We start from the raw sequence: 26464 nt of genomic DNA, 5'->3' as shown, positions 1-26464 counted from the left end.
GGAAATGCACCATATGCCCTGGTACTACCACTGGATGGGCACAATCCTTATTCCAGACTGCAATGGTTTCTGCATACATAGCCTCTCCCTCTACCACTCCTCTGGGAAAAGTTCCTGAGAACAGCTCAGCTTTTCCAGGGGAGCTCTGAACTTGCTATCAGCTCGCACCAAAACTAAAGGAAATAAGTTTTATGTCTGCCTAGCCTGCTTGCCCCTGCTGTCTTTGCACAAGTGTAACTTCTCTATCTACATCTTCATAATTGTATCATTTGGTAGTGTAACTCCTGTTTCGGTTGTTTTACCACCTCTGCAAAACAAGAATACCCAATTCATGACAGGTAATGCACAGCAGCTTTGCTCTCGGCAAGCTTAGATCTGCCCTCTCCCTTGCTTAGATAGGATAGTCAGTAACCAGGAAAAGATAGTAACCTTATTTCTTGTCCCATTATTTTACTTTGTATTGTTTCAGTTTATTATCTTTTTATCATTGCTTTTTCAATTTTTCATCAGGTTCAGCCTGCTTCAGACGCCTTCTCTTCTCCACAACTTCTTTACTTCAGCCCACACAGTCCCAACAGGCAAATGTGAAGGGACTGTAACAATTCAAACAAAAATAACTTTGACTCCTAATTTTTAGCTACTATGATGCACACAAGGCATGCCTATCCCTCCTATTGTTGTTTTCCTCAATTTCTCCGAACTACTACTACTACCACTAATTTTTTTTACCATTTATCATGGTATGTTTCTACAGACATGTCAACTTTGGCAACCCTTGAGAACATGCTTAACTCTACTCATGTTACTAGTTCCTTTGTCTTTAATAAGATCAACACACGGATAAATACATGTGTTAATACTTACACGATGAGGACTTCAAAGTATTTTTGCTTTTATCTGGCCAGTGCTACACCTCCCCATCTAGTCATCTGTTTGTCTTCTATTAAGGTCTCCTTAAAAGGAATTCTTTGAGGATCAAACACCCTGAAGCTGTTAACTGCTAGTGACATTGGGCATAGTCAAGAGATAGTAAAAAGCTAAGAAAATCTGACTTATCCTGTCTTTTTTTAACATACGTTTTACTATAGAACATAAGGTCCAGCAAAAGGTACGTTACACACTGAGAAGAATTTAAAGTAGCAACAAAAGGAGTAGAGGGGAAACTGTTCATCTCCCTGAGTAAACAGTTGTTTACTAGCAAGTTAAGTGCAGGAGATCATCCCTACTACGATCAAGGAATATTTCTACATAGTTACTAAATGGGGAAAAAAAATACTGTTCTAATAAAGAGGTTGGCCAGAAAGTCTCCCCTACTTAAGAAGAAAATAGGGGTTTTGAAGAGTAAAGGATTAAAACAGCCTAGATCCTCTACAAGATCTGAATGGGACATACAGAGCGTGCACAAGGCTCTATCTCTCACCTTGACAGGAGGCAAGTAGCGACCCGGCTGAATGAGAGAGAGAATTTTTTATGACATTTTAAAGATTAGGTGCATAATTTATTTTATTACTTCATTTATGCCCTCTCAAAACATCTTAACTATTTCATGTGTCTTGAATATTTGTTCTTACATTTCTAGTTTAATCTAGTTTAAATGTCATATCAGGTAAGCAGGTTAACAACAATACACTCCTGACTGGAAGGGTGGCAGATGACATTTAGTCATCTGCCTTTAGACACTTTTGCAGTGTCTGACCTTCCAGGCTCATCTTCTGCTGTGTCTAAGGGATTATGGAACATGTCTTACTTCGATAAACAACAGCTATGTACAGAGCTGGCACCAAAGGACCGGGGGAGATGGAAGTGTCCTCCTGTGACTGTTCATACAGTGAAGGCTCTCTGCTACACTGCAGAATATTGGGATAATGTTTGAATCTCAAGGGGTGCAAAGAAGAGGATGTCACTTCTTTTGTTTACCGTGGAAGTCATTCATCTTGACTTTCATTTATTATTAGTTTTACACTCAGTTTACAATTTGACAGAACAAGCCCATGCAACGTGAAACAGAAGAGCAAATTGATGGTGATCTTCAAATACATTAAAGCTTGCCACACGGAATAAAGTAACGATTCTCTCTGTCTTCTGGGGATAGGACAAGAACAACTGTGCATAAACTGCTGTGAGGTAAATTTAGGCAAGACAGTAGGAAAAAGCTTTCAAGTTTGCTAAGGACTGGAATAAATTGTTTTGGGTGTTACAGAATACCCACCACTGGCTGTTTTTAAGAAAACAGCAAGACTGCAGAAACAGTTCAGCTGTGATTTTTAACTTTTTGTGCATTGGGCAAGGCAGAGGACTAAATGACCTCCTGGAATGTCTTTCAGTACTTTGCTCTATGACTTTATGAAAATGCCATGTACCTATGACATAGAACTACAAAGACTTGCACATCACTTATTAGAACCTCTCCCAGTTACAAGGCTGATACAGTAGACCAGTGCACCAGGCAGCCCCAGGAAAATGCTCTAAAATACTCAAGCAGTTCTTTGCATGGAAATATGCACACACCACTTTACAATTTTTCAAGAGGAGTCAGCATCTCAGCAAATCACATTGTTATGTTGTGTTATGATGCATGATGTTTTCATAACGATGTGACATGTCTAAATGACAAAAACCTGGCTTCCTACCAAAAATGTAAAGCAGTTTACTTTTTTTTTTTTTACACGGGAAAAAAGCCATTATCAGTTCATATAGCAGATTTCCCTGCAAGAAAATGGCAGCAGACCAATTTAATACAAAGTATTCCCCAAGTCTGTAATTGTGAGAAAACAAAAAAGTTCAAAGGCTTTTAGAAGCAGAAGATGCTTTCACAGAACTGTGCATCACTCCATACAATGAAACTATAGGAATATATAATGAACAACAGAACTGCAAATTGAACATCATCCTGTATGTTTTGGAAATACCCAGAACATTTCCAAAACCCAGAATATTTTTTTCTGTAGTAAGGTCAATTGGCACTCATAGTATTTGGAACTGGGTCTTCCCCACTGTGAAAAACCCTGTCAGATAATAATGCAATAAAAAACCTAGTGTTTAACCTGATTGTTTTTATTTGATGCACTCATATAAAAGCAGCAGAAAATTCTTTTGGATAGCATGTTCTCCTTTGTTATAAGTAACTCACCCCGAGATTCTTTTCTGCTTGCTACTTTATAAGACTGCTAGATCTCTTTTAATGTCACAGTTTCTCATAAACACAATATAGCTTTTGGCTCTCAAATTGTACCTTGAAAAGTTGCCATGACAGCATGGAGGATTCTGTTCAGCTTGCAACCCTCTGTATGCTGTGCTGTTCCTTTCTTACCGAGGTCTCTTAGCACCTGCCTAGACGTGCACTTGGCAATGTGATTAACTCCTATCATACATCAGCCATTCTTTTGCTCATCATTCCCCCACGTGAATGAAACAGCGTTTAGCATTTTGTTCTGGCAGCATGTTGGTTTTACTGCTGTTATTTTAAAGTATGTTGCTATGTCCTCAGGTTAGAAAGGCAAGGACGAAAAATTCTGTTGGAAGACGACCAGTAGGTGGGATGACATGCGATATTCCTCTGGTCTCCTGAGAGTTCATTTTACAGTCTCATACCTCTTCTCTAGCCTTCCAGCACTTTAGACTCACTCAGCAGCCTATTCCCAAAATTCCCTAGAGAAAAAGACAACACATAAAGATGGAGCAGGAGGGCTACTGATGTATTAGCTCAGTCCTTCCACCTAGTAGCTCACGTTTCAGGTTCCTGGGAGTCCAGTCACTCCCTGACTCTAGGTCTTGGGGGGGCTGGAAGAATAACAGTAATATCGTCCCTACTTACCTTCAGCATGAGATTCTCTATACAACAAGTACTGAACTTAGTATGGAACTATAAACTCAATTCAGAATAAATTCAGGGCTGCTGCCACCATGCATCAGGTTTATAAGACAGATCGTTTTAGGCATCAAAGGATTTTTGCTTTAACTTAAGTGTTTTGAGATCACTTGCAACCGTGTTTATGAAAAGAAGTTCTTTTTGACTCAGAAAATACACCATCTGCATTTGCTACAGGTCAAGCCAGGATTTGTTCCTGAATCAGTCACCCAACCCTAATTCTAATAGAATACCTCTGAATAGTTTTATACTAATAACTGCTCTGTAGAGACTCTTGAAATTATAATATATTAAAGACCCATCAGCCTATCAGAAGAACATGTAATTTTATGTTCATTACTTCTTGGTTCCTGACTATAGAATTTGGATGGTTGCACCTCAATTAAAAGTTGAATCAAAGTTAATATAATTTAAATAAAAACTTCAATAAAAAGTTAAAGTTCTGTTCTTAATAGCATTAATACCCTCTAATGACCGCTACGGTCATTACCACTAGATAACTGACCTTCTTGAACCGCTCTTCACACAGAAACCTTTCTCCCAACACAGTCAATTATTTAGCAGTAATGAGTGCTCTGTAAGAGATTATTGTTTAACCAAGTACCTTGACACGCTGCTTTTTCCCTGTTATCTCTATTCTTCAACAAATGGTACATTTTTTTCTATTATAGGCTTTTCAGTTCTGAGGATAGAAGGCTGTGGTCTTATTCTTTCCAATGCAGAAGTTCACCATGTAATTGGCAAAGCTTCAGATATAATTAAAATCTTGAAAATTAGGGTGCTATGAAACACTGTTTGTGAGCAGCAACTGTGGCCCTGTAAGACAGAGCAGTTCTGAGGGCAGGTTTGAGATACCCAGGGAAAATGAGGAACAAAAATAGAAATATTGTTGGGGATGAAAAGACGATTTTCTAAGAGCATGTGGACAAAAGGAGGAAAAAAGAAAAAAGAATTAAAAAAGACAGAAAGATTCAGGCGCATAAAGCAAGTAAAAGGAAAAAGTGAATGAAAGAACAAATAAGAGCAAGGAAAGCCGTGGAGACATTAAATTTGGGTGGACAGAATTCATTTTCATAAAGAAATAAATCTTTTTGGCCGAGTCCTGGAAGCATTAAATGTTAAAGGATCTTTGTTACTGTAGAAGTGTGAGAATTACTGGTTCAATGTGCTCAACAGGAGGCTGGAAGACAAAACTCCCAAATTCTAATTCCAGCTGCCCTAATGACTCTCCCTGTAACTGCGGGGAAGCCTCTTCACCCCTCTGCCTCAGTTTCTTTCTCTGTAAAATGTAAAAAATACCTTTTTTCAAAAGGCATTCTAAAGTTTACATATGTTGTGCTTCAAAAATATCAAGCATTAGTAGCTACTAATACCATTAACCATGTCCTCTTCCTCATATCTTTCCTTAAAGATGTCAGGCACCTTCCAATTCAAATGCTGAGGTTGAGGTATCTGAAGAATTTTGCACAAATTCAGTTAGAAATAACTTTTTTCCCTACAAGAAATCTTGCCCAATCAATTTAAGAGAGCAATCAGTTTATTTTGAATGTTCTGATCACTCCCTCTTGCTCCTCTACACACGAAGGGAGCTATAGCCAGATTGTGGAACAAAACTTGACGAATCTAGTAGAAATACCAGTGTGCTATACTTAGAAATAAGCTAATAAAAGCCAGATATTTAAAATCTGCATGGCACTGTTATACATTACTTGCTCTATGAGAGGGTATTTTGGCACAAAATACGTGAAAAAAAAGGTCCACATAATGCCTTAAACCAGTACACGGAAAAGAATGTCCTAAATGAGTCCTTTGCTCATTTAAAAGCAGTAAATATCTTTTAATGTCTTGGATGAGTTCCCATCTGCTCTCTTTCCTTATAAAAAGGCCTTGAAACTGAAAGGGGGGGAAGTAATACATTTTCCTGTTGCCAACACTGCTGCTATTTAGAAGACAACACAGGAGACATTTCTTCAAATGATTTTGCCACACTAATACGCTATCTCCTGAAACCTCAGCTTTTTTCATAGCACGTCTGGAACATTGACTGAGGTTTCCTCTGTAATGGAGCTACTTTACTGAGTAAGGGGACAACAGAGAACAACAGGGAGAGGGCCTTCCAAGCAAACTGCTGATGACATACCTCCCGTTTTAAAGGGGTCACGCTAGATTTTTGTCTTAATGAGAAGACTGCAGGAAAGTAATATTCTATTCAGTTCTGGAAAATACTACAGGTAGGACTGCTGCGTATAGAACCCTGTCAAGTAAACAGTTTACTACACTGGAAGAAAATGGAGTAAGAAGGGAATTTTTTATTATTTGTATAAAATATATTGTTCTTTCAGGCTGTAGTGAAATAGTTTCTATTTAATTGCAGAGAAATCCTAAGAAGGTTACAGCAGTGAAACATTAAAATTCTAAGGGCAACTAATAACATTAAAACTTTATAGCCCCAGATAGAATAATTTAGACAAAAACAACATGAACATATGTTTTGTGTAATAATAACAAACATTTATAGCTGTCAAGAGAGAAAAACACAGGTTTATGCACACCTTAATGGCGTGCATGGGTGAGCATGAGTATATTTAAAACATAATATATTACAAAATTGACAGCAGGCATGACTCTTCTGGGTACTATGTTAAATCAATGAATAAATTACCAAAAGTGTGCTGTGGCTGTTTGGATGTGTAATTGAGCTTAACGTATGTAGTGTTATTTCAAAAGAAACTGTTCAAGGAGTTTCTAGACCAATCCACCATGCATCTTTACTAAGCTGTTTACAAATAACAATAAATGAAACTGTCGCACAGTAGGAAGGAAGTTTAGTTATACGCATTACGTAAATGGGAGAAAAGTTAATTTTAATATGTTTTTCAAGAATTAAAACCAAACTTATTATAATATTGCTAGGATTCACTGAATTGGAAATCAACATTTTTCATGTTCGGTTTTAGATTTATTTTAATTAGCTGATACTCTACAAACAAAAGTCTTTGCAGCAATACATGTCAGGAATAATTCCACTGAGATAAATATGGATGCTTCATACAATATCTATACTAAAGAGTAAGAATCAACGCCCAAATGAATGAACTAGCAAAAACATGAACTTAAATATATTCTAGTTATTTCCTTAAAACATTGCCCATCCAACAAATAAACAATATGTTTTTAAAACATTTTATTAGATTAGAAACCTGTGAAAGCAACTTTTAAACCTTATTGGTTTTGACTAGTTAATAACAAAAAATAACAGATTTGCAAACTAACCCATTAATTGTCATATTTAATAAAAAATGCTGGGCATATACTTCCATTCCTTGTTTCGGGGCTGTTACATCTTAATACACCCAGCTTCTAGAATAGAAACTGATCTTATTTCCTTGCATTCCTCTTTACATTTTGCTGCTCTAGTAGCACTTGGTTACTATCAGCCCTCTAAACTCTTGCACCTTACATCTAAGATATAAAGGGCAGCCTGTACAAGTTAGTACTTGTATTTAACACCCTTGCAGTCTCCAGAAAAATCTGCCAAACCAACAGCAAGGACAGAAAAGACAAGCTGACCTCCGTCACCTCCTTCTTGCCCCCCTTCCTCTCAACTGAAATGACGGTCCTTAAATATAAGCAATCAAACATGCACCATGATAGACTTCTGTTGCGTATCATAGCTTTAAGTCATAGTATTTCAGAACACATGGTGTCGAACTCTTATGCAGACCTGAACTTTCTCCTTTGCAATTTTCTCTCTCCTGTCTCACCATTTTTCTCCATTTCATAAGGGATGATGTGACCTGTCAGCATCAACCACACCAGTGATGTTCTTAGGGCTCATAAACTCAAGGATTGAGGCATTCTGTGCTAAATGCATGGCTCCCTTCTATAACGCGATTGTAAAGAAGAAAAAAAGGATGAAGAAATGAAGTGTACATGCCCAGATGAGCTATTCTTTCTCTCTGGCCTGATGATGGTTCATAAAGCATGCTATGGGGCGATTATAAAAGAATATGGCATACCACCTGTCTCCTGGTCAGAAATCTCATTTTACATTTAAAGCCATCTTAGGTTAACTGTCATTAATGTTTACAGCTGCCCATGGGATGTGGCTAAATACACTACTACCACATTTATTTTTCTGCAGTTACTTCCAGGTGTTTAAGGAACAAGTTTAAATTTCTAAATGTGATGAAGTCCCCACTGTATCTCCCACATTAGTTACGCTATGCTGAGTAAGTATAATTATCAATAAATTAGCAGTATCTCAGATATTATAGGAAAGGCTTAATTAAAAATTCTGGCAAAATACTAAAAAAAAAAGATACAACAAAAATATTATCCATAAGTTACTAGCACTGTCATAAAAATTTGCACATGCTTTTACCATAAGCATCTTTCTTTTTTTTAATACGTAAGTGTATGTTTCACCAAGTGCTCTACTGAAAATGTTGTTGTTTTTTTTTTTTTTCATAATGTAGCTAGATACACATAAAAAAGTCAGAGGTCACTCAATGCTCAGCCTTGTATTCTGTTGCCTTCTAGTAGTTTAGCTTAAAAAAACTAGCAAAATCTGTACCATCACTTTGCATATAAACTTTAAGTGTAGTCAAGTGTACTATGCTGTAAGACATTTAAGAACAAGCCAGATTTAAAATGTAGAACGTCCAAGTAGATTTTTCCTTCAAACATTTTTTTACCTGATTTCCCTTTTGTGACCACCCCAGTGAAGAATAGCTGCTTTATGTATACAGCTGAGACTAGAACTGAAAGTTTCTACAGATTAAATCATTGCCAGAAGATGTTGTTCAGAAAGACTAAAATAGGAACTGAATGGAAAAAAAAGGAAATACCATCCAATCATGCTGAATATAAAAGTAATTAAAATACTTTAAAAAGAATAAAAACATGCAGAAGATAAAATTTACCTTTATCTAATAGTATCTTTGTTCACATCAATGTTCCTTTTGTTCTCTATTACACATTTAATCACTCTTAGACATCAACCATAACAGCAAAAACTCAAATATTGAACTGATAATTAAACACAGTAATATTTATAAGATGTTAGTTTATTCTGTAGATATGAGCACTTAATTTAATGCACAAGTACAATGAAAGTAAAATTTCTTTTTAAAGATCAGAGGAGTGCCATGCCAGTCGCTCTTCAATTGAATAAAGCAGTAATTTTTGTTTTCAGAGCTGTAATAAAAATTTAATAAAATGACAAAGATAGAATGCTATTAACAGAAGCAACAATCTTTAGTAATAACAATTGGCAATAGCATCCATATTAAGCTGCCATTTTTAAAGTACAGGATTTTTAGGAGACTGTATTCAAAGGGGAAAACTAACTTTTTAAGCACAATTTTTTAAAAAACAAAGCACGGTGGAACAGTCTGGCACCGAAATAAAGACAGCATCTCAGCACAGCGGCCAAGGTGAGAGTTTACTCCACTGATATCTGCTTTACCAGAGGTAATCAGCACGAGATGGGCAAGGCAATACTACACTTGTACTGCCAGAGCCAGAAAAAGCAAAATAGGCTGGCGGACAAAGTAGAAGAAAACCTTCTAAGCCCAACCTCTAACTCCTATGTCACATTATCTGAACAATTCAAACTATTTATCACGGTAAATGTCACATGGGTAGAACACTCATTCAAACTGTATAGTTTGAGCTGACCAGAACTCATTTGGCCTGCAATTCAGCTACAATGCTTACAGAGCTCAAGCTTTCAGTCCTACCACACTTCCATCTAGAAGAGCCACGTGAGCAGGCAGGGAACCCTTTGAGAAGAGACTCTCCCCACACGCTCCTGTATTTTGTTTCACTTGTGATCCTGGTGAAATCCAGAACTACTTTGAAGAGCAACAGATGGCATGGAGGGTGAGGGAGCAGAAGAAAAGGAAGGAAAGTTAACTGAAAATACATGAATTTCAAATAATTTGCTTCGTCAGTGACCACTGTCTATAAAGCCAACTCCAAACTTGTTCCACCAAGACATTTTCCGTCAGCTAGGATTCATTCTTTTCATTTGCTTATTTATGAATTTATTTTCGTGTGTTCCATCAACTCCTGAATTCAAACTCAAAAAATAAATAAAGAATAAAGCTCTGTTTCTCCTGTGGGTGTAAAAACTCGGCCTTGAATGGGCACACAGGATTCTAAGCCCACACAGAAAAGGAGACAAGTAATAGCTCTGACAGGCTATCCTAAAAATTTCTGCTTTAGAGTGGGAGATGTCCAGTTTTCAGCAAAATTAATCTGTGCATTTGTGTGTGTGTGTGTTACTAAGAACTTGTTAAATGTGTATTTCTCTGGAAATCTGAGAAGCATGTGCAACAATAGGCAGACATGAATAAGAAAAGCCTTCCACCAATATTCACTGCTGAAAATACATTCTATTAAAAATAACAGAACAAAAATGTATCATATTATTGTATAGAGAAAGCCGAATGAACAGAAAAATAAGGCCTTCGAGTAGTTGATAATTAGTTTGAGTCACTTAAGATAAATCTGTTCATATGAATATATGCACAACTACATTTGTGTTTTTGTATTTCCGATACAGGCCAAACCCAGCTGGGATTTGTGCCTAAATAAAACCTGTCAGAGTTGGTCCAGTTATGCATGTGAAGTTACAATAGCCTAACATACTTTCAGAGTTTCGGATAATAGTGTTCAAAGATTCAAATAGAGTTATGATAAAATTTGCCCCTTGGGCGTATGTCCGTTTAAATATCTGTTCTCATCAAGTTCTCAGTCTGCACCTGTTCTCAGTGGAGTGATTTAGATTTAAAACATCTTTCAAACTGAACTTGATCTATGTTTTAATAAAGTAGCCTTCCTTATTCTTAAAGTCAAAAATCATAATTTCTTTGCTGTTTAAGCATAACTGTTTCTATTAACAGTGATGGCTGTTAAAGAGCCTACAGTTGCCAAAAGTAATCAGTATACAGTATCTAGAATCACCAAGGTGTTAAAAGTATAGAAGCATACTATAAATACATATATGTATATATAATACATATATGTATATATACATATAAATGCATATATGACAAAACAATCTCTGTGAGCTAAAATGGGACCCAGGTTTGCTTAACTAAGACTTCAGGGACAGAATTTCATGAAAAACTAGCAAAATATTTAGTTACCTGGTGACATAGGAAAGTTTTAAGAGGGCTCATGTAACATAAAAGAAAAGGTTTAGGAAGGAGTTCGTATTCATTTGTCTTCTCTCATTGCAGTCCAAACACTGGCTGCTAAGCTTCATTTCTTTCTCTGTGAAGGGAGGCTCTGAATTAAACAAAATTGTTCCTCCTGCCCACTAAAAGGCACACAATTAACAACTGAGCAGAAACAGCTTCCAGTAAATGGCAGTGAATCTACCGTGTGGAAGCTGACTGTACATCCAACAGTCCTATATCTTTTTTGGGGGCACCTCTGATGCTTTTGCTTTCAATAATTCAGCAAAAAATATCTACGACTATTTAAACAAAAGAAACATTTTCAAAATAGCTCTCCCAGATATGTAACATTTAAATTCTTCCATCAACTGAAAACAACTTCCAAAAGCAATGGTAAAGCATTACTAATACATTCACAAGCACATCTGCATAATCCTGCATCCTAGCCATTTAAAAATGTAGTTATTATCACAACATATTACTCCCAAAACAATGGGTTAGCTTCATCCTCGGTGGCCTCAGTAGCGCAGGCTGTGGATTTCCAGCCAGCGGGGAGGAAGGCAATGGGGAAGAACCACACAGCCTCTTTCCCTGTGAAGCAGCCCACCACCAGCATGGTCCATCACCGGCTCGCAGGCACAACAAGATGAGGCTACCAAGGACATGATTTGATTTACAGCGTTTCCTGGAAGATCTCAGCTGTATAAATGCTTACGAACAGCCAGCTGGAATGTAACATTCTTCCTCTGGAAAAGGAACAATAGTTCTGACACCTGCCTCTCTCAGAGTGTGGCGGGGAGATAGCCCTTGTAAAAGAGCTGACCAAAGGAAGGTTGCAAGGTCTAGTTTGCTTGTGCCCATGTTTATGAGAAAGGCCTTGGTTTAACAACCCTAAAAATCAAATTTTACGAGCTTGGAAACTTACAATCTTTCACCTCAAAATTACTTGCTCAGTTAGTGCATTTTAACTAAGCAAGAACTTGTTAACTATGTAATGCCTTTACTCTAGGATAGATAGGCAATATAAGACAGAAGAATCTTAGCAGTTTTATGAAGGGGAGGTGTTCTGTGAATATTATTCTGTATGTAAGTGACTGCATTCACTTAGAAATGTGAAACATTCTGTACGTAGAAGATTACATGGCTACTTTGGCTTTGGATGGGTTTTTGAAAGCTTCTGCTTATTTGAAGAAAATTTCACTTCAAAGTGTGATAAGGAGAGGCACTTTCTTGGCAAGGCAGATTTTGTCAATAAAAAACCTTGTCCAAGCAAGGTACTAAAAGGTACTAAAATTCTATGTTTTCTGTCTGGCTATACTCAATTTCTCACGTAAAATTTTCCAACCAATTCTCAGAGTCTGATTCAGTACTTTCAACAAAGCTTTTCTGCCCAGTTGTCATGATCACATCTTTGATACCCTTCAGCAAATTCCATTTATCTGTATATCTCATTCCTACAATTAAGACTTGCTATGTCAGTCCCATTCATTCATTCCTGATGCCAGCTTCAGCTTCTACACTTATTCTAAAACACCCTTCTGTTTCCTTTTATTCATCCACTCTAAAATGGTGTGTAAAATTATGGTTTCACCTCTCAAATCTTTCCTGAAGATACCTTTCGTTACAATAACAGCTAGGTCCATCCATGTTCTAGGTGATGTCCGTAAGATTAAAAATATGTAACTTATAAAGTAAGGCATTAAAACTAGCGAACTGAGGAACTTGAAGTGTCCACCTGCACTAAAAGACCCAAATATTCATTATTCTTCCTTCTTTCTTAGGTTCTTTTCATTATTACATCAACATAGCTTCTTTCGATTAGCTCAGAAATTCTTAACGGATGTTTTCAACCCTATTTGGGTAGCAACTAATATAAAAAAAACCCTCAGTTGTGTTTCACGTGCTCCAGCAGAAACACTAAAAGAGAGACTTATTCCTTGCAAACCCAAAATTTTGTCTGCTATTTTACAGCAGGATTTGTAGATACCACTACCCTTTCTATCCAGTTGACCAACTCATCCGTGGTTCAAACCCCCACCGTAGAAGCTGACAGATCAAGAATACTGTAGTCACATACTAAAATACCTAAAGCCAAGCAAAATAATAACTGTAGATGCACTTTTGTCCTAGTAGGCCAGAATTAACGGCATCATTTGTACTAAAGAGTAAGATCACAGTATCTTTAGTCTAGATTTCCAAAGTTCCAAAAGATTCAGAATTGAAATGTCACATGAAAGATTTTAAACTGCTCAGCTGTTAGGCACAATAATACTATTTAAGTACAGACAGCATCTTAAATATTCAACAATTTAAGACTATGCCTCAATGGCAACATAGCAGATCCTTCTGTTCTAATTACAGGAAATCGCTTCCCTTATTACCATCTTTTGAAGTAGTGAATGGTGAGCTACTGACTCGCTGTAATACTTTTCGGCACAGAAATACTTTGGAAGGTATTATAAGGTATTTTATTCACCAGTGAACAGTAGTAACTATTTAACTGTGCCCGAAACTATCCAGTTGTTCTGAACAGAAGAGACTAATACATTCAGCTGAAACTGCAAAGAATTAAGGTGGCAGATGGTAATTACTGATACTGGAAGTAAGCCGGGATAAAGGTGGTTGGAACTTCAGTTTCATGTCTGATCTATAAGGTGTTGCATTCACAGCATAAAACTCTCTCGTGTCTAGATGGGAACGTGGCTCATTATGGACACATTAGAGAAAAAAATTACTTCTGCTAAAGCACAAATACCAACCTTCCTTGTATATTTTTTTTCCACTAAAAGATTTGACTAAGCCACGAGATAACCATAGACAAGGATGGCATGTGTACCACCATACAAAATTCCCTTTCCATATGTCTGTACAGTGTCAGAGATGGAATTCTGATTTCCATTTCATTATCTTTCAAATTGTTACTGATGAAGTGATGGCTATTTACTTGACATTTTATTCCACAATATTAAGAACACGAGACACAGGACTGAACGCATGTGTCTGATCCTGAGTTTGTGCATATGGAAGACAGAGAGAAACTGTAAATTAAATAAATAAATTCAGATTGGGGTGTAAAGTTTTAAAAGTCCCCTGTGACTTACAAAACTCCAGCAACCCAAGCAAAATGATCCCTCTAGCATTTGGCGTTCCCTCGCTTTTACTAGAAGCAACTAACTCAAGGAGAAGAGAACGAAGGCCAGTTACATGTGCCATTTGACAACTTCAAAGCATTGACCGCTACAATAATATATGCGACACTGCAATTGCATATACCGGACACTAGAAACCCAGTTTCCAAAGTGGTTATGTAAGTAAAAAACACTAGATTCTGAAATCATGCTCTCTGTTACCTGTTGACAATATTTAAGACTGTCCCAATAATAGACTGTCCCTGTTTTTAAATAATGGAAAACGTGAGAAAAAATACTGGTGTGTAGGCTTTAATATTACAGTACATGCATCACCCTGATGTCTGCAGATTAGAAATCTAGAGCAATAAAAGACGCTAAGAAAAGCAAAATATCTACTCACAAATATGCTATTTCTCTGTACTGCTCACAAGATGCCAAAACACTTCATTTGTACATTCCTTTTGTATCTAAATATTAATCTAAATTTTGTAGTCATAGCAGCATGATTGGATGGCCAGGACAAGTTACAAGTCTGAAGTAATAAAGAACGGACTGTTACCACTCTCTAACCTTTGCTCTGTCTTGTTGTCCATTTCACAAATTCATCCTCATGTTAAAACACTGAGCAGGATGTAATTGTTTGGCACTGCAGTGTTCAGTCCACCCGCTAGGTCTGAGACCAGTGTCACTAGAAAACTGTCTGTCAAGGAGCATTCCCAGAATCCCATACCAGAGTATTAAGCAGCTTCACCAACTTTTGGGTTTGATTTTTTTTTTTTTTTCATAAAAATCACTTTTCTATGTAGTGAAGGCTGTTTGTTTAGAATGGCTGTAAAAACTGTAAAATTATGCACAAGTGAGTGGGAGATGATCCTGGAAATGTGGGATGCTTAATTACATATCAAGAGGAAATTTCACTGGTTTTCTTTTTCTCTGTATACAAAGGTTTGTTTAACCACTTCAAACTCTGTTATCCTAAGACATCTACTATTTCTGTGATTTTAGGTTTACTTTATTAAACATATTTTTATCTCTTCTTCTAATATTCTTCAAATCCTTACTGCTTCTATCATTAACCCACTGACAGACAAGTCCATTATAGAGCTAAGACAATCTTCCCAAGAGTGCTTTTTACCTGAGACTAAGTCAGATTTTAGTGTTCTGAGCATTAGGCTCAATGCCTTACCAGTTTCGTGCTTATTTCTCTGAAGCTGGAATGCAAAAATTGAAATGTTTTTCAGTAATATAGCAATTATTCTGGGAAGGAATATGTCCAGAAGTACAGACTACATATGTATTTCTAGAGTACAACATTATTCTTTTAACCTACCAGCCTTTAGATTCTGATGTTATGCTCTGAACATTTACCCACAAAAAAATGAAACTTAATTCAAACATGTACTTGCCAAACAAAAACATCCAGATCCAAAAACTGTGTCATGAACAAACTGTCCAAATGCATGCTGGGAGTAGAACTTACAACTGACCCCAAGAATACTATTCCATACAATTTTGAATGAAGGAGAATGTCTACTATGGGCAAATGCTATTAAGATTTGTATACTTTTCAAAGATATTAGTTACACAATTAACTTAAAAAAACTCTTCAGAAAGCCAATGAACTTTTCCACCAAACTATGAGTTAAACAGATCAGGGTAATATTCAGGCAGCCACTATAAAAGGAAGTGCATCATGTTATTTTTCAATACCACTCTTTACTGTTTATTGAAAGCAATACTGTTCCAGTCGGCCTTTCCTGATGGAGAAGTAGCCCAATTATAAAGAGATCAGTTACAAAACAAGCGGTCTCAGATATTTCCAGAAGGTGAAAAAACACAAGATGCACACATATATGCAAACGTTCCTTCTATTTTCCAGATATTTTAGAATATTACTTACTATTTCATTAAGGAAAAAAACCCTACTGTTAGCTAAGTGTCTTCAGATTCTGAAAGAAAGATGTATTGTATGTCATGTTAACTACTCATGTTAGAGTTATGTTAGTACTTGTTGGAATATATCACGACAATTCTGAGATTTATTTTTAAAGGTTCTCAGTGGGGTAAGAAGGCAAAACCTTACATCCCCCAATTAAAGCTGAATACAACCATCATTTGTTTATTTAAAAAAATGACAGAATAATAGTTTTCATAAATACTTTTTTAAAGAGATCTCATTATTTTTCTAAGATTGTACAGAGAATGCAATACATTAGAAGAGCTTAGGCATCAGAAATATTTAAAATCCCCTAAGTCTACTACAGCAATCACTATAAACCACTATGAAACTTACATACAATAAAGTGAAAAATGTCATAAGCAAAATCTGAATTCTTGAATACAAGTGTTGACAATGTATTTCTAGGGTGCAGAATGTCCCTCTCTCCCTTCCGCTCTCCATTGCTTGCATAAAAGATGCCATAGCACTATGAAAACATGTTTAAAAAGTCCTAAGGGAAAAGTTTCCTAGGGTCTTTGAAATTCCTCCTTTTCTATTTCTTTACAGATTTCTAACACTGACACTGTTCCTTTAGTTTTTCAAACAAGGCAAAAAGAAAAATACCCTCTAGATATAATCTTTATATTTCCTATTATGCTTCTCAGGTTACTTTTTGCTTTTGAAATAAATGCCAACTGAAGTATATAGTTATATTACCAACTGTATTTTAATTTTAGTTAATCTTTCAGCATGAAGAAGTAGATGGTATTTGAATGCCCATACTTACAAGAATCATATAGGGATGTGATTTAATGAATGAAATAACCTGAAAATACTTAGTTTGATATTTTTTTGTCTACTTGTGTTTTTATTTAACTGTAGGTACAACAAAAGCATTGCTTCAGGTTCCTATCTCTATGATAAAAAGCACAGGGCAAGGAGCTACGACCTATCTATATGAAAAATTTACTGCAACATAAACCATGCCTTCATTTCTCCCTTTTCAAGCAAATATTTGAATATAATTATTCCAAGCCAGGGATTCCATTTTCATAGCAAAATCAAGCTGGATTTTAGAACACTTTTTATGTGATAATTTTGATTAAGATTTTCGGCCATGGATGAGTCAAGATGGTCAGAGATATAGGGTCATATTATTGGCAGGGTAGAAACTTAATTTTGAGCTAGTCTGTTTACTTTAACAGACATAACTACGAAACCAAGTGTTGCTCCACCGTCTACTTCCTAAAGTAAGAGCTATGTGGCACAGGAGCATTTTCCACCATGCAAGTGATGAGGGGTATCAGTTCAAGTTGCATCTCCCGTATATAGGTCTTTTCCTGTATTTTTGTTTCATTGTTATCATTGGCTCTTCACCATCTCTAAGATCATTCCTGCTATGTAGAATTATGGTAAGAAAACACCAGAACATTTAATGTAATCCCAGCCAAGACTCACTCTACAAACTACTTTCTAGGAAGCACTAAATAGCAATGCAAAGAATTGTCTGGCATGAGAATCTGAAAATCTACTCAGCACAACCATCTCTGTTACTTCTAGAAACAGGATTGAATTCTTCTACAAATTTCATGCCAAGACGTTAAGAGTTATTGGATTGCTCTGCTGCATGTTCTTTGCTTAGAATGCATTGGAGAAATCAACACTTTCCAATGCACTCTCCCCCAACCACCCTTCTTTACTACTGATGGTAATGAAAGGTCATAGACCCCATGCCAGAAGTTTCTACTGTGTGTAGTGTCCCTACACTGCTTGCACCAATTTCAATTAGCATGTTTTGCATTCAAAATGCTGTTACAAATATTAAGTTTGGCAACTGGCAAGTACTATAGCCCTCTCTAATAATTAATAACCACAAAATGATGATAGGTGTCAATACTTTATTCTTAAAGTACTTGTATTCAACACATGCACTATTATGGAAGACTGAAACTCAGCGCAAAAAGATTTGTGAAAAGGCATATGACCTTCTTCCCACTACAATGGCCATCCCCTAATTAAGCAATGCATCTGATAGTCATTAACAGGAATGAGATAATGAATCACTTTCTCTCTTCTTTGTTAATTTGCTGTAACCAAGCGGCTAATGGATGTCAGAGCTGAGTGATTGCACTGATTATAGTGATTTATAGTTGCAACAAAACAATTTAAAACCATTCTGATTATTCATGTTAAAGATGCTTTATGTTTTGTTTACTAAATGTTTTATGTTCCCCCTCATGCCCCTCTACACACAATGAGACAGGTCTTCCTGGAAAACTTGAAAGTTCTAAGATTTTTTATTGTTTCAGAGTAAGGCATTTCATTTTGTTTATAAAAAAAAAAGTTTACCCAGTAGAAATGAAAAGCCTTAGGGTGGAAAGATAACTTCAGTGGTGCCTAGTTCAAAAGAAGACGGAAATAAGAGGAAATAAGGCAAACTTCAAGCCACTTACCTTAGGGCTCCCAGTCCCTTCCTCATTCTCTGCAGACACATCAGTAGCCAGTATCTCTGCTTTGATGATATCCAGAGCCCTAAGAATCCAGCTGTGTTGCCGTTTGATTTGCCTCTGTAGTTCCTTCCATTGACTTGCAATCATCTGCAGCATGTCCTTCAGTCCTTCTCCAAAATGAAGGAGAAAAAAGTAAAAGCTGTAAACTCAACTGCATCTTTAAATATTGTTCTTTATAGAAAGAAATAGCAGGATTTTTAAAAAAATAAACGCAACAAGAATTTTAATGTATTTTTTTCAACAATAAATCCAAGCATTAGCATTGTTCATACTGCAAAACAATGCTATAGGGACAAAACATTTATTTTAGCCATAATGTTAAATGTTGGTTACGTTTCAGCTGACAATTTCAAGAAAAAGGAAATCCCACATAAACTGTGATTTCTATGCAGCAGGGAACACTGTTGTAATCTCACTCTAATATCTAGTCTTCATCTCGAAACATTTCATAATCTTCCAAATACATTTTTCTTACCTCCAACTGCTGGAAATATTTTCTGTAGTTTAAACATTACTATTTTCTAAGTATATGATGAGATGCAGTACCCTTCTCTGCCATGGCTTCTATACCTTTTTGGAACTACACGTAGAAGACAGTAATTTCCTATAGCTTTCACACTACACAGATCTGTCTGATGCTGTTGAAACAATAGAGGCACAATGTGTAGCACGATCAGAAAACAGTAGACCAAAGGATAACTTCAACCTGGATGAAAAGCACGCTAAGGAGGCCAAAATTAAGATGGCATTCTGTAGCAGTATATGCTGATTAAAACCCCATTATCATACAAGTCACGCAAACATCTAAAAATATAGGGGGTGGTGGGGATAGAGAAAGGGAAATCAGTATCTCTCTCCCCCTCCTCTTGATTTAAGGCCTCTGCAGAAAAAGACAAGCCTCACCAAAGGAAAAACGTATTTTTAATTTTAATCTGTTCCTCATAAATGTATTAAAATCAATGTAAGAATTAGTTTAAGTGGCAAAATAAAGCTTTACCCATGCAATTACCTATGCAGAGTATGTAAAAATACATATATATTTGAAATCCTAATTCATTATCGTCATGTTATTTCCATTGCACCTACATCAAAGAATGTGTCAGTGTGAAGTTTTCAGTGATGTGATTTCAATTGAAACTCAGCTGAGCGGCAAGACCAAAATAAAATGAACAGACTATTTGCAGGCAATATTTCATTTTATAAGTATCACTGCATTGTATGCAGTATATGAAACATTTATAAATCTTGAAGGTCAATCTGATAATGTAAATATTAATAATACATAAGGAAGTGAATATATGCAGTAATTTACAGCAATGCTTCTTCATTCTTTAATAGTCTGGAGACATAAAGACTCGCAATATTTCAGAAGGATTTACCTGATTTGTGAGATACAATAAGCTCAAGAAGTTGCCGTCCTTCTTCTACCACTGCTTCTTTTAAAGCACAGTGGCTATCTACATTCAACTTAAAAGTCTGCAAAAAAAAAAAGAAAAGAAAAAAAAAAGACAGAAAAAACCTCAGTATCAGACATTGGAGAGGCAGTTATCATAAACCACACGTACAAAATTACTTGCTGCTTTTTATCAAGAACCACATCCCCATTTACCCAATAGCCAAACTAATTTGCGATACTAAAAGCTATTGATATTTTGGATCTGGGCTCAAAATGTTTCCATTAGATCAGCAAAGTGCATCTGTGTTGAAACAGCTGACAAATCTAGAAATTCATTAGGTTTTATGAAAAGTCACAACCCGTAGGCTATATCTGGAGTAACAGTGTTCTATAAAATACACTAAATTTATGCCACCACAGCTCTGTTTTTTTCAGATTTCTTTGAAATGTTGGTGATAGCACTATTTATGAAACCATAAAAAAATTACAGCATTGAATATATCGGCCTTATGTGCACTCATACAAATCTATTAATATTGTGTTTCTGAGTTAACTCATATCCGTTTTCAAAGAACAAATCAGACTGCTTTAGATCTCTGCATTCTTAATTTGCAAAGCAAGTATTTTTCATCCTTTTTGCACTAATATTTTTACTAGTTTACAAAGGATCTCTGCTTTAACAGTGGCTAAAATATTTTCCTTCTTTTTACATTTATTTTTTGTTTTTACAAATTGCCTTAGAATCTAGTAATAGAGAGGGGAACTGGAAACATGGTCTTCTATATGTTATGCTATTTCATACACCACTGGGTAACCTGGGGTAAATTTGTGAATTATTTGCCAAAGCTTCTCACTCAAACTTGCATGTAAGAAAGAGAAACAAAATACAATAAAGGGGTACTTGCTGTATTTAATCATAAATCATGTGCAGCCCTGAACACACACATGCAACTCTTGTTCTCTTTGAAATGTCTACAGAATGAATGAAAACAATATTTGACCCCTTGGAAGAAAGGAGTTTTGCCTCCTCTTGGGAATGAGTTAGCTGGCAGAGACGAAAGGAGACTTTGCAAGTGCACATTTGTAACTTATGGTTTTTATAAAACTCATTTATACTTCTCCAAATACTAGTGACCATGCTAGTACTGAAGTAGCAGACACCACAAAATACTCAAAAGCCCTCATTTCTTAGGGAAGCGACCATTTCCTTTCTTTCCTAACTCCTGTAGTCAGGCTGATTGGCGTAGCAGAAAATAATATTGCCAGAACTGTAATAAAATGATGTTCTTTTACTGTATTTGTCATGGTTGAAAGAGGCATGTTGCTCAGACAGGCTCTTAACAGTCTTTCAGGCAGCAGTGTACCTGACAGTTAGTGACAGAATGGTTTTGAGAATTCTCCATTCAAATAAAGAGCGATAAACAGGAGTTTTGCTACCTTCAGCATTTCGTCTAGCCCAATTTTCCTTGTATGGGCTTCTGCATATATTGTTTTGTACCAGCTGTTGAACAACTGGGTCAGCCAAGAGAAGTTGAAGCGGAAAAAGGATGCCTAGTTTATGTCTGGCCCTTTCTTAAATCTAGAGCTTTATTAACCCAAATCTAGAAGTTCTTTTTCCTTCGTAAGAGCATGTCTGAACAAGCACTGACAATATTTAATTTACTGTTTACTTAAAACAGGCTTGTACTGAATAGTTTGTAATCATGCACTTCACAGGAAATGCACTATGCGTGTGCCTCACACAGCAAAAGAGAACCTAAAGGACCTGAGAGTAGGTTGTGTAATTTCATATAATTGAAGTTGAGTATAGATGCAGCTGGATGTGGCAGTGTCTCGAGATGATGTGGATGTGTTTGATAGGAAAATTGGAAAAGATGAGGTATTCTTCTTCATTAGGGGAAAAAAAAAGAGACTTGCTGTCCTAGAAAAGATTCATTTAACATAACGCACCAGATACTACAATACAGCTTGATTTTCAGGTGCACCTATTAACCAGTAATAATGTTAGACTGAAGAAGCAAAATAGGATGAATAAAGATGGGGCCAAACTTTTGGGTTTTGACTAGCAATATTCTCCTTGTGCAAAATTCTGATTTTATGGATAAGTTATGCGTGGCACAAATACCGTGAACATACATGAAATTTGGCAAAAATAAAACCTTATCAGCACAGAGGCATCAAAAGGAGGCAACCATTCATACAAGTATAAATACAAACAGAAAGGAAGGAAATTGTCAGTTGGTGCAGCGACGTATGAGTTTTGGCTTTAGAATTATATACGTATATATAATTTCCTATAAGTGGTAATCTCCTAAGAAAAAGGAACAAAGGGGCAAGGAACACTGGAAAGAATAGCCCTCAATCATCAGTGCTTGTGGTTCCTTATACCTGCGGGGCTGAAAATGTGACCCATGAAAAAGGCAGAGTTGAAGATGTAAAAAGTATTACATGCATGTACAATGGAGAGATGCAAATTTGCACAGCTAAAGATAAAATCAGACCAAATATTTGGAATGAATATTTGGACCTTCAAACACAGAGGTCCTCTCCCATCCTGGATATTTCCCGTTCCCTACTGTTTACATATGGTATTTGGAAAATTGTAACTCTAACAGCGTGTGACCCAGGTACTCTGCTCCCCTCCTCTGATCTTCCCTGATAACGAAGGGAGCCTTTGCATCTGAAGAGAGGAAAGGAGAAGAGGAGGGAAGTCAATTAATCAAAGCCATTTTTCCAGACACATTTGCAGCTATGGAGCAGTCTAAATATCACACAAGAGCTCATATACATTATGGAAAATGCATGTGCATTGGCCTGACAGCAGCTTTTTAAACAACACATTCATGTCATCCTAGCACTACAGCGTATATAATGTAGTTTACAAGCTGCAACAACTAAAATTTCCTTATGAAGTTCTCTGCACTTTTCCCAGTCACTCTGCCCCTATATATAAATAGCAACTGTTCTCATTTAGCAAGAAAGGAAAAGTGAGGCAGGAATCACGCAGTTTTATTAAAGCTACACAACTGCAAATAAACAGGAGTAAAGACTCCAAAAGTGTAAATGCAAAGCCCCAGGAGCACTATCTGCTGCTGACTGCATTGAGCAAAGGAGCCCAGCCTTCACAAAACGAAGCCGTCCCCCAATTTTAGGAAACTGATTGGTCCATCGGGCAACAATACTGCAGAACCTCCATGGGGAAAAAAACACCTCCTGATCTATATACCAGGCTCTGAACACACTGAAAATGAAAGAGCGCTTTTCGAGCATATAATCATCTCTCTCTCTCAGCTTATTTGTCTGTACAACTGGGGATGAGAAAAATTATTTGAAAAATATTTATTTGAAGTTCCCCTGAGGATTTATTTTATGGCTGTAGATACTTAAATTTAGGAAACTTCTACTGAGTAGGTATCCTACAGTAGGTACATATCGAGCTCTGATATGCAATCTTTCACTGTTTTGCAACCCTCTGTTCTTAGCAAATCCCTGTAATTTGGTAAAACACAACCCAGGTCTTGACTAGTAAGGACAGTCAACTACTAAATATTTTTCTTTCCAGAGGTGCACAGCTTTGTATAAGCATGTATTTTTTTTTGTCATGTGTCCAACTAATTATTTCCAGTGTACTTTGTGCCTCTGACACACAAATAAGCAAATAGGTATCATGTGACCTACAATGTATACATAAATACAGATTAGTTTAAATCACACCGCAGTTAACACCTATTGACAGATTAAGATACTGTATTAAAAGAAATATTTTAATTTTCTCAGTCAATCATACTATGAGCGTGTGTGGTGTACTGTGGTACCACTGAGACCTAAGTTTCTTGAGGTTCATTTTTATGTGTTTAAATAACTGAGAAAAATATCACTGCTTCTAGGGCATTTATTTTTTAGAGCAATGCTACAGATAATTAAAATTATCTAAGTAACCTATGATTTTAAAATTTGAAATTGAAAGCTTAATTTAAAATTTCCTAATATTCATTTGCATTTTCGTAGAAAACCCCAATATTACTAAAAATATAGACTTCTATGCTTAGGTACAGTTGAATGTATATTCTGGCTAAGAATGTAGCACTTTTAATTATAACACTTAATGTGACAGATATAATTCAATTATGAAATTTAGAGTGATGGGAAAAGTCTCTGGTAGAAAAGAAATCATAGAATCATAGAATGGTTTAGGTTGGAAAGGACCTTGAAGATCATCAAGTTCCATCCCCCCTGCCGTACGCAGGGACACCTCCCACTAGACCAGGTTGCCCAAGGCCACGTCCAGCCTGGCCTTGAACACCTCCAGGGATGGGGCCTCAACAACCTCTCTGGGCAACCTGTTCCAGTGCCTCACCACCCTCAGAGTGAAAAACTTCTTCCTAATGTTCAATCTGAACCTGCCCTCTTCTAGTTTAAAGCCATTCCCCCTCGTCCTATCGCTACATGCCCTAGTAAAAAGTCCTTCCCCAGCTCTCCTGTAGGTCCCCTTTAGGTACTGGAAGGCCACAATAAGATCTCCTCGGAGCCTTCTCTTCTCCAGGCTGAACAGCCCCAACTCTTTCAGCCTCTCCTCATAGGAGAGGTGCTCCAGCACTCTGATCATTTTTGTGGCCCTCCTCTGGACACTCTCCAGCAGGTCCATGTCCTTCTTATGTTGGGGATTCCAGAGCCGACTGAAACAATCCAGGAAGGACAACCAAACTCCCACAAATATTATCAGCAATGTTAAGTTTTGGATAGGGAGACAGTTTCAACACACAGTAAAGTTCTAAGAAAATGGAGCAACAAACTCGTGTCACTTATTTATTAAATACATGCTATATACTGATAACTGCCAAGAAAAAAAATGCTGAAAATACAAATATATTTTTTAAATTACCATATTTCATTTGTCTTAAAGGGAATATGACATAAAACAGTTCCTGAAAATTTATTCTTATATTCTTAATATACAGTTACTTTTGCAGCTGTATTGTTCCTGGCACAGTTACCTCCCAAAAGCTTGCTATGACAAAATACCAAGATATAAAGTACTGAATTAAACTTTTGGCAATGGAAAGGTAGCTGTTAGCTGTCTTTTTTTTTTTTTTTTTTTTTTTTTTTTTTGAGGAGTTCTGACCACACAGAAAGTCTCTGGTCACTGCCTAGTATTTACGTACTTGAGTTAATAATCTAATAAGCCATGTAATAATGTAGTGGTATTTTCATACTTCTGAACACTGCCTACCAGTGACATTCAGAAAATCAAAAAAATAACTACCTTGTAAGCTGCCCTTATATTAAAATGGAAATAGTCATATATTTTGCATTCTAACGACATAATACTAAATACATAATTAATTGGTCAATGGTTGTATAAAATGGATACTCATATGCAATTTGCCCAAGGAAAAAGATGCTATCTTGTATGAAATAGTGTTTCACACATTTCATCTACAAATATGTCATCAAACTATTTCACTTTTTAACAATTAGAAAATACTTTATTTAGGAAAGCCTCAGATTTTTCATCAGTGATCTAAAACCTACTTAGTATTACAAGTCACTAGAACATGTTTTCCTGGGAATTAAATGTTACATGTGAAATGGTTCCAGTCAATGACTCCTGTTTGCCATAAACCCTAGGTGTCTATAAAGAATTTTGTATTTTTTTCTTCTCTTTTCAGCTGTGCTTCTATCTGAGTGACACTCCACCTGTTAAACAGAACACAAGCGCTACAGAAATGTTTTATACAGCTCCATAGTCAAGGTTGATTTTTACTACAATAGCAGGGATTCCACCTATGCTTTTTAAAGAGACATGGTGAATCCTCCTGTGAAGCTGTAGCACCCACTAAGCAGCACCCACTAAGGGTCTTTTTCTTCTCCCCCCGAGACTAAGAACATACCCTCCCTATAGCAATGATTGCCAAGGGGCCAATTACTACCAACTGCTAAGCAAATCTCTAATGCCTAATATAATATGACCATCATTTTCCTTAGACAAAGCACACATCATTTCTTTCTGTAACAAATGGGAGCTGGTAGATATTTTTTTAAGACTGAATAGTTAGTGGAAACAAAATGTGGTCTTCTACCCCCTGCAACAATGAGAAAGCTTTAAAAGACAATAATTTCTTGGGTTTCTCTGGGAGTAATTCCTTCTACTGGCATCTTTAGGCAAATAAGAATGGGCAAAATAACAATATCACTGTCTACGTTGATTCACAATATCAGATTATAATCTAAAATGCCTTTAAAATTGACACAAAACTGATCTGGGAACCTCACTACTGAAATCTCACAGTCGTCATCCCATGCTGGCATTGTGCCACTGTAGATGTAGATCAGATGTAAGATGGTTTGACTGCTCAGACAATTTCTTTGTGCAAGTTTATCATTCATTTAAACACAGTATTAACTGAACATTCTGAGTTCAAAATGTTTA

At 36.5% G+C, this 26464-nt stretch overlaps 1 protein-coding gene across 1 annotated transcript in view; it reads right to left on the bottom strand.

Annotated features, from left to right (window-relative positions):
• AKAP6 (A-kinase anchoring protein 6) overlaps window positions 1-26464 on the bottom strand; it is a gene marked incomplete at its 5' end in the record, with an annotated part of 237330 nt that overhangs the window by 125682 nt on the left and 85184 nt on the right. Inside the window, 2 exons of the mRNA XM_082484839.1 lie at window positions 18582-18745; window positions 20018-20114. Coding sequence (XP_082340965.1) covers window positions 18582-18745; window positions 20018-20114 — 261 coding nt within the window. The remainder of the gene's footprint in view (window positions 1-18581; window positions 18746-20017; window positions 20115-26464) is intronic.

The sequence above is a fragment of the Vanellus vanellus genome (genome assembly GCF_965231255.1).
Source record: "Vanellus vanellus genome assembly, chromosome: 6".
Taxonomy (NCBI): Eukaryota; Metazoa; Chordata; class Aves; order Charadriiformes; family Charadriidae; genus Vanellus; species Vanellus vanellus.
The sequence above is the reverse complement of the archived record's forward strand: the minus strand, read 5'-3'. Positions and strand labels throughout refer to the sequence as shown.